Genomic DNA, 11,038 nt, shown 5'->3' on the forward strand with positions numbered 1-11,038 from the left:
CCAAACCCCCTCTCGTTCGCACTCCCTTGTTCTTTTTCAAACCCCCTCTGGTTCGCTCTCTCATGTTCTCTTGTTCTCTCTTAACCCCCCTGTTCCCTTTACAGACCGCTCATCATGACTCACCAGCTCCTACCCCGCACCCTGGTGTCACCCCGCTGGCTCTGGGAGGCCCTGCGACCCAGCTCAGCTCTCTCGGGGCGCCTCCGCATCCTGGATGCCTCATGGCATCTCCCCAAGTCCGGGCGGGACCCATGGCAGGAGTACAAAGAGCGCCACATCCCCAATGCCTACTTCTTTGATATAGACGCCTGCAGTGACCGCACCTCCCCCTATGACCACATGCTTCCAAAAGCTGACCACTTTGCCGAATACACTGGGCGCCTGGGAGTATCCAACAGTAGCCACGTGGTGGTCTACGACGCCAGCGACTTTGGCTCCCACAGCGCCCCCCGGCTCTGGTGGATGTTCAGGATCTTTGGGCATCCGCAGGTGTCTGTGCTGGATGGCGGTCTGAAGGCTTGGCTGAGGGAGGGGCTTTCGGTAAACTCTGGGAAGGAGCCCCGGCCACAGCTGGCAGAGTTCAGGGCACAGCTGGATGCGGCACAGGTCATGGGACACGAGGAGATGATGGAGAACACGGAGAGTAAGAAGTTCCAGGTGGTGGATGCCAGAGCCGAAGGGAGATACCGAGGCGTGGAGCCAGAGCCCAGGGAAGGTGAGGATGCATGGGTGTCTTATCTACCATGTACTACTCATTGAATCAGTCTTTAACACATGGACCAGAGGGAACGTGGTCTGTTCAGCTGATCATAGGGTGACCGTGACAGGCAGAAGTGATGAGTGACTCATCCAATCCCCTCCTACAGTGGAGAAACCCGGGGACATAGACTGAAGGGACCTTTACTCCTTCTACTGGGTGACACCATTGAAAGAGGGTCCAGGTCCCATTTGGTCTGTATCTCCCACGGTAGGATGACACTGTTACATAGAGATAAGGTTCAAAAAAAGACATGCGTACACCTTCAACCTTTGCTAAATTTAGAAGACCGGTACTATCCTGTATCCTATATCCGTACTTACAGTATATTGATCCAGAGGAAGGCAAACACAAACCCCAGTGTCATATCATCCAATAGTATCTCATAAGGGAAAATAAATTCCTTCCTGACTCCAAGAATTGGCAATCGGATTACTCCCGGGATCAACATCCTTCCCATGTATACTTATTTGGTATATCCCTGTATACCTTTCCCATCTAAAAAGATGTCCAACTTTTTTTTTTTTTTAACATCTATAGTGTCTGCCATCACAGTCTCCATGGGTAATGAATCCCACAGTGTAACTGCCCTTACTGTAAAGAACCCTTTCCTTTGTTGCTGGTGAAATCTCCTTTCCTCCAACCTAAAGGGATGGCCCCGAGTCCTTAGTACTGCCCGTGGGATGAATAGTTCTTTTGGAAGCTATGACTTAGGTTAGGGAGACATAGTCCCACGGCCAGTCCAAACTGTTGAGGAACTGAGTGTTATTACTATATCAGGGTGACCCATTAACACATACAGTAGGGACCTTATGGAATCTGAGCCACATGGGACACAAAGTGAGAACATGGTATTCTATAAAGGAGAACTCGTTTGCATACTATTTCAGTATCTTTTTCTTCTTCTTTTCCCACTTTGTCCTTCCTTTCTTTCCTCTCTTCTCTTCCCTGCACCCCCCAGGTATTGAACCCGGGCACATTCCCGGCTCCTTGAACCTGCCTTTCACCAGCTTTCTAAAGGAGGGTGGGTACGAGAAGTCTCCCGACGAGATCCGCCTTCTGTTCCAGGAGAAGGGCATCGACCTGTCACGCCCGCGAGTGGCCACGTGCGGCTCCGGCGTCACCGCTTGCCACGTGGCTCTAGCTTCCTTCCTCTGTGGCAAGGAAGACACCATAATCTACGATGGCTCCTGGGTGGAGTGGTACATGCGTGCCAGGCCGCAGGATGTGGTGTCGGAGGGCAGGGGCAAGACAGTTTGAGGGTTGGTCAGCCTCCGCGTCCTCTCACCTACCATGCTCATGAGGACTCCTAAACTGCCTGTGAGTTCAATGATTTCACTTCAGCTGTTGCGTTACCTTTTTGATTATGCCGATTCTGCTGGTAACCCAACTCCTCAAGTGCCACATTGCCTTCTACCCACTTCCAAGCAGTCTAATCATGTCATGGCAGCCTTCCTCTTCCAGTGCCTTATTGCCCAAGGTTGCCATAAGCGATCCTCCTCCATGAGTGGGAGCTGAAGAATCTTTGTGGAAAAGTTGAGTGTAAAGTGAGATGAAAATTGTGGGTGGCGTTTTGTTGTTAAAGTGTCTGTTCTGTGTTTTCTGTTCATGAGTGGGGTGTCACGCTTCCACAGCAGAGTGATATTACAGATATTAGTTCATGGGTGGGAAGAACAGAATGGGAGACATTACCTTTTTCTTTTTTTGCCTGTGTAGGGATCTGTGGCATTGGTTCCTGAGTGGGACATATAAGCTTGGCTTGTAGAGTGATATCTATTCATGAGTGGGGCACGTGGACACAGTGTCAGAATTCAGTGAATTATTTTTTTCTCCCCTGAGTGGGTTAACACTGTCCCACTTGCAGGAGTGAGTGAGTTCTCACCAGGGGGGGTGTTTGTTTTGCACATACTTGAAGGAGCTTCAGTGATTCCCTTGTGAGTGGGAACTGGAATTACCTAATGTGGCTTCAGGAACCTGAATGATGAAAGGTGGTCGCAGTGGGAGACAGTCACGTGGCTTACACCCGTTTTTTTATCATGTTGTGATTTTCGGGTGGGAACAAAGCCTTGGGTAACGGTTGTCGCCAAACTGTTAACAAACTGGCCAAACCTTTTTTTTATTGAGTGGAACCCAACTTACTTCGATTTCCGATGCGAATTGTGAGAGTTGGAACGGGGATATGTGAAGTGGTCGTTTCTGTGCCATGAGTGGGTGATATTTAACCATAACCTGAATGGACGGTAACGTGCCAGCCAGCTCCAGGAGAAGACTGTTTAGTGAATTTGTCCCTAAATACGGCGTGTAATTTCTTTGCGAGGGATTGTGGGATGCAGGAAGCAAAAACGCTAAACTCCGTATTTCTTGCTGGTACAATTTTGTGCCACATATAACTTTTTATGAGTAGATTAAAAAAAACTTTGACAAATAACTGGCTTTTTATTGTATGTTTTTAGTTTGGATACATGCCCTCCTAACCATTTATATTTCGTGTATACATTGCAGTGGGGGAAAGATGAAACCAGAAGTAACAGCCTCCTCCTCCTTATGACCGTGACAGATTTGTTGTTATTTGTGTATGTCACCAAAGTGTACATGTTTCACTTCCGCATTGTACTTCCAATGCGTTGAATTCTGCAGCTGGGGTCAAAAATGTTAGAACCCCCACCCCCCTCCCCCGGAGGCAGGATTTGCTGAATCCCATGATACTGTACGATCTCGTGTTACTCCTATTGTAGACCTTCCCCAGATCACAAGATGGTAATATAGGCAAAAAGTGCCCCATATCGAGGCTGAGAAACAATATTAAAAAGAGCTATTTTTGCCCCAGAATTCCTTTGATGCACCACGCAGGGAGTCAGGGTAACGCTGCCTCGAAGGGATTGTTATGTAAGAGGAGAAAGTGAGAACGTGGTGGTGACAGATGGGATGCGCAGACGCTCTGGGACAGGTGTGTGTATATAAACACCATGTACCTGAGGTGACAATCTGTCCCAGGAGGGGGGGTGTGGTGAGGAGAGACACAGAAATAAGACCGAGCGAGAGAGATGAGGAGACGGGAAACCGGAGACAGATAGAAAGACAGAGACATCTACAAAAATAAGCGATGTGCAGACACTGGTCGAAATTTGAGAGGTGAGGCAAAGGCCAGAGAGACAGCTTGAGATAAGAGTAACAGACAAAGTGGAGACAACGGAGGGAGAGACAAAGAAGCTACACAGAGGGAGAGATCGATATAAGAATCAGAGGTAAGGGAGAGATAAAGCAGAGCGCTATTCAGTAGTCCAAGAGGGAAATAGACAGGTTAAGAGAGAACACAGAGGGAGAAATTAGGCAGAGTGGCAAAGAGAGCCATCAGAGAGACAGACTTAAGTGTGAGACAGGTTGGCGAGGGAGACCGTTTACCAAGAGGAGAGGATGCAGTTGCCTCAGGCTGATGGTGCCAGGGAGACCTCCACTCAGCGGAGTGTTGGTGAGGGGGGACAGTGGGTGCGTTTGAATGTGGGAGGCACGGTGTTCCTCACGACCAGACAGACCCTGTGCCGAGAGCCCAGCTCCTTCCTGTGCCGGCTCTGCCAGAAGTCCCAGCTGCTATCCGAGACGGTGAGAAACAGGGCTGAGGGAAGCTCCACCCCCCACCCCCTTACCTGTTCCACCATCTCTCCATCCCTCTGCACCTCTCTCCATCCCGCTACACCTCTCTCCATCCCTCTGCACCTCTCTCCATCCCTCTGCACCTCTCTCCATCCCTCTGCACCTCTCTCCACCCCTCTGCACCTCTCTCCATCCCTCTGCACCTCTCTCCATCCCTCTGCACCTCTCTCCATCCCTCTGCACCTCTCTCCATCCCTCTGCACCTCTCTCCACCCCTCTGCACCTCTCTCCATCCCTCTGCACCTCTCTCCATCCCTCTGCACCTCTCTCCATCCCTCTGCACCTCTCTCCATCCCTCTGCACCTCTCTCCATCCCGCTACACCTCTCTCCACCCCTCTGCACCTCTCTCCATCCCTCTGCACCTCTCTCCATCCCTCTGCACCTCTCTCCATCCCTCTGCACCTCTCTCCATCCCTCTGCACCTCTCTCCATCCCTCTACACCTATCTCCATCTCTCTGCACCTCTCTCCATCCCTCTACACCTATCTCCATCCCTCTACACCTATCTCCATCCCTCTACACCTATCTCCATCCCTCTACACCTATCTCCATCCCTCTACACCTCTCTCCATCCCTCTGCACCTCTCTCCATCCCTCTGCACCTCTCTCCATCCCTCTGCACCTCTCTCCATCCCTCTGCACCTCTCTCCATCCCTCTGCACCTCTCTCCATCCCTCTGCACCTCTCTCCATCCCTCTGCACCTCTCTCCGTCCCTCTGCACCTCTCTCCGTCCCTCTGCACCTCTCTCCGTCCCTCTGCACCTCTCTCCGTCCCTCTGCACCTCTCTCCATCCCTCTGCACCTCTCTCCATCCCTCTGCACCTCTCTCCATCCCTCTGCACCTCTCTCCATCCCTCTGCACCAGTGCAGTTCTACCTTTTTTCTGGTTAAGGAAGCCTATAATTATATTGTTAAATTCTGCAGAACCCCGACCCTCTCTAATAGCGCGTCTGAGATCAGATGCATTGTAAGGAACCCCAACCCTCTCTAATAGCGCGTCTGAGATCAGATGCATTGTAAGGAACCCCGACCCTCTCTAATAGCGCGTCTGAGATCAGATGCATTGTAAGGAACCCCAACCCTCTCTAATAGCGCGTCTGAGATCAGATGCATTGTAAGGAACCCCAACCCTCTCTAATAGCGCGTCTGAGATCAGATGCATTGTAAGGAACCCCAACCCTCTCTAATAGCGCGTCTGAGATCAGACGCATTGTAAGGAACCCCGACCCTCTCTAATAGCGTGTCTGAGATCAGATGCATTGTAAGGAACCCCAACCCTCTCTAATAGCACGTCTGAGATCAGATGCATTGTAAGGAACCCCAACCCTCTCTAATAGCGCGTCTGAGATCAGATGCATTGTAAGGAACCCCGACCCTCTCTAATAGCGCGTCTGAGATCAGATGCATTGTAAGGAACCCCAACCCTCTCTAATAGCGCGTCTGAGATCAGATGCATTGTAAGGAACCCCAACCCTCTCTAATAGCGCGTCTGAGATCAGATGCATTGTAAGGAACCCCGACCCTCTCTAATAGCGCGTCTGAGATCAGATGCATTGTAAGGAACCCCAACCCTCTCTAATAGCGCGTCTGAGATCAGATGCATTGTAAGGAACCCCAACCCTCTCTAATAGCGCGTCTGAGATCAGATGCATTGTAAATTCTTCATCTCTATTTGCTATAATTTGCAAATTAACCGAGACTTCAACCCTGGTTGAAAAATACTGCTCTATACCATCATTCACATCCTTTATCCTTCTATCCCACATCCTTCATTGCCCCATCACTCTACCTGTCTGTCCTACATCTTCCACCCGCTGTCTCTCGCTATATCTTCTCATGCTCTTCAGTTTCTTTTACCCCTTTCTTTCCATACAGTTTTCTGTATACCTCATCCCTACCTCCTATCGTCTTTCTCCTCCACATTCACTCTCTCGCCCTCTTTCACCTGCCCTTTCTTGCCCTCTTTTGCACCCTCTTTCACGCCTTCTCTCGCCCTCTTTCACACCCTCGCTCTTCCCTCTTGACCTCTGAAGGAAGGCGAGCCTGACAGACGTCTCTCACGGTGGATTTAGTTTTATTTAAGCCTTGGAAAGCAATTAGGATAAATAGTACAGCTCTGTCCTCGTGTGATGAGGACGGGCACCTTGGTTCTTGGACAAAGGGATGTTATACAGGGCGTAATATTTATACCTTCTAAACTCGCACTACTTCATCCTTACGTGCACATTCTCTGTGCATGCGCCCGCTCTTCCTATCTCCTGTAACTTTTCTGTAACGGTCTCTTCTTGCTTCTCATTTTCCTGAGCGTGTGTGTGTGTGTGTGTGTGTGTGTGTGTGTGTGTGTGTGTCATGAGCCGTTAGAAGTCTCTGGCAAGGCCATTTGTACAGATAATGCTTACGGCTTTGATGGCGCTCTCATCCTGCCTCGTATCCTTGATACATTGACCCATCCCTCGCTGGTTCCACTGGCCAAGTATTCAAACAAAACACAGTCTTCCTTCTTACCCAGAATCCTCTTGGGATAAAGTCCAGGGGTTTCAAGTCCAACACCCTCTTTCACGCCCCCTCTCTTCCCTCTCTCACTCTCTTTCACGACCACTCTCTTCCCTCTTTCATGCCCCCTCTCTCGTCCTCTTTCACAACCCCTCTCTCGTCCTCTTTCATGCCCCCTCTCTTCCCCTCTTTCATGCCTCTCCCCTCTCTCGCCCTCTTTCACAACCCCTCTCTTCCCCTCTTTCACAACCCCTCTCACCCTCTTTCACGACCCCTCTCTCACCCTCTTTCACAACCCCTCTCGCACTCTTTCATGCCCCCTTTCTCGCCCTCTTTCACAACCCCTCTCGCCCTCTTTCATGACCACTCTCTTCCCTCTTTCACAACCCCTCTCTTTCCCCTCTGTTCCCTCTCTCGCCCTCTTTCATGCCCCCTCTCTTGCCCTCTTTCACGACCCCTCTCTCCCCTCTCTCGCCCCCTATCTTCTCTTTAGGATGAGACAGGAGCATTCCTCATTGATAGGGACCCTTCTTACTTTGGAGCCGTCTTACGATACCTCCGCCACGGGAAACTCGTACTGGACAAACATGTGTCTCTAGAAGGTAACCCCCCTCCCCCACCCTTACTGAGTGAGCCCCTGCCTTTGGGGCAGTGGGGGAACACTTTGCCATTTGACTTCCGTTTCATTCAATCCAGTATAACTATTCCGAATGGTTTTTCACTTGCTCTTCTCTCGCAGAGAGGATGGATGAGGACCTCTTGTGTTGGGGCAATAGACGCCCTTCCTCCCCCTAATCACCTGTTTCCTTATTTATTTCTCCATTTACCTGTTTTTGTACATCCCCCCCCTATCCTCCCCCTAGAAGTCCCAACCACCCTCTCCTCTCCCAAGAAGTCCCAGCCCCCCTCTCCTCCCCCTAGATGTCCCAACCACCCTCTCCTCTCCCTAGAAGTCCCAGCCCCCCTCTCCTCCCCCTAGAAGTTCCAGCCCCCCTCTCCTCCCCCTAGAGGTTCCAGCCTCCCTCTCCTCCCCCTAGAGGTTCCAGCCCCCCTCTCCTCCCCCTAGAAGTCCCAGCCCCCCTCTCCTCCCCCTAGAGGTTCCAGCCTCCCTCTCCTCCCCCTAGAGGTTCCAGCCCCCCTCTCCTCCCCCTAGAAGTCCCAGCCCCCCTCTCCTCCCCCTAGAGGTTCCAGCCTCCCTCTCCTCCCCCTAGAGGTTCCAGCCCCCCTCTCCTCCCCCTAGAGGTTCCAGCCCCCCTCTCCTCCCCCTAGAAGTCCCAGCCCCCCTCTCCTCCCCCTAGAGGTTCCAGCCCCCCTCTCCTCCCCCTAGAAGTCCCAGCCCCCCTCTCCTCCCCCTAGAGGTTCCAGCCCTCCCCCCCCTGCACTGTCTCTCTCTCTCTCTCACAGGGGTGCTGCAAGAGGCAGAGTTTTATAACATCGCTTCCTTGGTCAAAATTATCCGCGAGAAGATGGAGGAGACTGAATCCACACAGGTAAAACCAGGGAAGTCTGACAGTGCAGGGAAGGGGATCCCTCGTATCTTCACTCGTGTCTCCCGCCCTCTCTCTGTGTCTCCCGCCATCTCTCTGTGTCTCCCGCCATCTCTCTGTGTCTCCCGCCATCTCTCTGTGTCTCCCGCCCTCTCTCTGTGTCTCCCGCCATCTCTCTGTGTCTCCCGCCCTCTCTCTGTGTCTCCCGCCCTCTCTCTGTGTCTCCCGCCCTCTCTCTGTGTCTCCCGCCCTCTCTCTGTGTCTCCCGCCCTCTCTCTGTGTCTCCCGCCCTCTCTCTGTGTCTCCCGCCCTCTCTCTGTGTCTCCCGCCCTCTCACTCTCTCTGTGTCTCCCGCCATCTCTCTGTGTCTCCCGCCCTCTCTCTGTGTCTCCCGCCATCTCTCTGTGTCTCCCGCCCTCTCTCTGTGTCTCCCGCCCTCTCTCTCTGTGTCTCCCGCCCTCTCTCTGTGTCTCCCGCCCTCTCTCTCTGTGTCTCCCGCCCTCTCTCTCTGTGTCTCCCGCCATCTCTCTGTGTCTCCCGCCCTCTCTCTGTGTCTCCCGCCCTCTCTCTGTGTCTCCCGCCCTCTCTCTGTGTCTCCCGCCCTCTCTCTGTGTCTCCCGCCCTCTCTCTGTGTCTCCCGCCCTCTCTCTCTGTCTCCCGCCCTCTCTCTGTGTCTCCCGTCCTCTCTCTGTGTCTCCCGCCCTCTCTGTGTCTCCCGCCCTCTCTCTGTGTCTCCCGCCCTCTCTCTGTGTCTCCCGCCCTCTCTCTGTGTCTCCCGCCCTCTCTCTGTGTCTCCCGCCCTCTCTCTGTGTCTCCCGCCCTCTCTCTGTGTCTCCCGCCCTCTCTCTGTGTCTCCCGCCCTCTCTCTGTGTCTCCCGCCCTCTCTCTGTGTCTCCCGCCCTCTCTCTGTGTCTCCCGCCCTCTCTCTGTGTCTCCCGCCCTCTCTCTGTGTCTCCCGCCCTCTCTCTGTGTCTCCCGCCCTCTCTCTGTTTCTCCCGCCCTCTCTCTCTGTCTCCCGCCCTCTCTCTGTGTCTCCCGTCCTCTCTCTGTGTCTCCCGCCCTCTCTCTGTGTCTCCCGCCCTCTCTCTGTGTCTCCCGCCCTCTCTCTGTGTCTCCCGCCCTCTCTCTGTGTCTCCCGCCCTCTCTCTCTGTCTCCCGCCCTCTCTCTGTGTCTCCCGCCCTCTCTCTGTGTCTCCCGCCCTCTCTCTGTGTCTCCCGCCCTCTCTCTCTGTCTCCCGCCCTCTCTCTGTGTCTCCCGCCCTCTCTCTGTGTCTCCCGTCCTCTCTCTGTCTCCCGCCCTCTCTCTCTCACTCTGTCTCCCGCCCTCTCTCTGTGTCTCCCGTCCTCTCTCTGTGTCTCCCGCCCTCTCTCTCTCACTCTGTCTCCCGCCCTCTCTCTCTGTGTCTCCCGCCCTCTCTCTGTGTCTCCCGTCCTCTCTCTGTGTCTCCCGCCCTCTCTCTGTGTCTCCCGCCCTCTCTCTGTGTCTCCCGTCCTCTCTCTGTGTCTCCCGCCCTCTCTCTGTGTCTCCCGCCCTCTCTCTGTGTCTCCCGTCCTCTCTCTGTGTCTCCCGCCCTCTCTCTCTCACTCTGTCTCCCGCCCTCTCTCTGTGTCTCCCGTCCTCTCTCTGTGTCTCCCGCCCTCTCTCTCTCACTCTGTCTCCCGCCCTCTCTCTCTGTGTCTCCCACCCTCTCTCTCTGTGTCTCCCACCCTCTCTCTCTGTGTCTCCCACCCTCTCTCTCTGTGTCTCCCACCCTCTCTCTCTGTGTCTCCCGCCCTCTCTCTCTCTGTCTCCCGCCCTCTCTCTGTGTCTCCCGCCCTCTCTCTGTGTCTCCCGCCCTCTCTCTCTGTCTCCCGCCCTCTCTCTGTGTCTCCCGCCCTCTCTCTGTGTCTCCCGCCCTCTCTCTGTGTCTCCCGCCCTCTCTCTGTGTCTCCCGCCCTCTCTCTCTGTCTCCCGCCCTCTCTCTCTGTCTCCCGCCCTCTCTCTCTGTCTCCCGCCCTCTCTCTCTGTCTCCCGCCCTCTCTCTCTGTCTCCCGCCCTCTCTCTCTGTCTCCCGCCATCTCTGTGTCTCCCGCCCTCTCTCTGTGTCTCCCGCCCTCTCTCTGTGTCTTCCGCCTTCTCTCTCTGTCTTCCGCCTTCTCTCTCTGTCTTCTGCCTTCTCTCTCTGTCTCCCGCCCTCTCTCTCTGTGTCTCCCGCCCTCTCTCTCTGTGTCTCCCGCCCTCTCTCTCTGTGTCTCCCGCCCTCTCTCTCTGTGTCTCCCGCCCTCTCTCTCTCTGTGTCTCCCGCCCTCTCTCTCTCTCTCTCTCTCTCTGTGTCTCCCGCCCTCTCTCTCTCTGTCTCCCGCCCTCTCTCTCTCTGTCTCACGCCCTCTCTCTCTCTGTCTCACGCCCTCTCTCTCACTGTGTCTCACGCCCTCTCTCTCACTGTGTCTCACGCCCTCTCCCTCTCTGTGTCTCCCGCCCTCTCTCTCTCTCTCTCTCTGTGTCTCCCGCCCTCTCTCTCTCTCTCTCTGTCTCCCGCCCTCTCTCTCTCTGTCTCCCGCCCTCTCTCTCTCTGTCTCCCGCCCTCTCTCTCTCTGTCTCCCGCCCTCTCTCTCTCTGTCTCACGCCCTCTCTCTCACTGTGTCTCACGCCCTCTCTATCACTGTGTC

At 54.2% G+C, this 11,038-nt stretch overlaps 2 protein-coding genes across 2 annotated transcripts in view; both read left to right on the plus strand.

Annotated features, from left to right (window-relative positions):
• MPST (mercaptopyruvate sulfurtransferase) overlaps window positions 1-3,185 on the plus strand; it is a 21,695-nt gene extending 18,510 nt beyond the window's left edge. The window contains exons 2-3 of the mRNA XM_075573841.1: window positions 105-715; window positions 1,719-3,185. Coding sequence (XP_075429956.1) covers window positions 115-715; window positions 1,719-2,017 — 900 coding nt within the window. The 5' untranslated portion in view covers window positions 105-114 and the 3' untranslated portion in view covers window positions 2,018-3,185. The remainder of the gene's footprint in view (window positions 1-104; window positions 716-1,718) is intronic.
• A 138-nt stretch (window positions 3,186-3,323) lies between these two features.
• Window positions 3,324-11,038, plus strand: part of KCTD17 (potassium channel tetramerization domain containing 17) — an 11,117-nt gene continuing 3,402 nt past the window's right edge. Inside the window, exons 1-3 of the mRNA XM_075575054.1 lie at window positions 3,324-4,357; window positions 7,396-7,504; window positions 8,307-8,529. Coding sequence (XP_075431169.1) covers window positions 4,172-4,357; window positions 7,396-7,504; window positions 8,307-8,529 — 518 coding nt within the window. The 5' untranslated portion in view covers window positions 3,324-4,171. The remainder of the gene's footprint in view (window positions 4,358-7,395; window positions 7,505-8,306; window positions 8,530-11,038) is intronic.

This window comes from Ascaphus truei, chromosome 17, assembly GCF_040206685.1.
Source record: "Ascaphus truei isolate aAscTru1 chromosome 17, aAscTru1.hap1, whole genome shotgun sequence".
In the NCBI taxonomy this organism is placed as follows: Eukaryota; Metazoa; Chordata; class Amphibia; order Anura; family Ascaphidae; genus Ascaphus; species Ascaphus truei.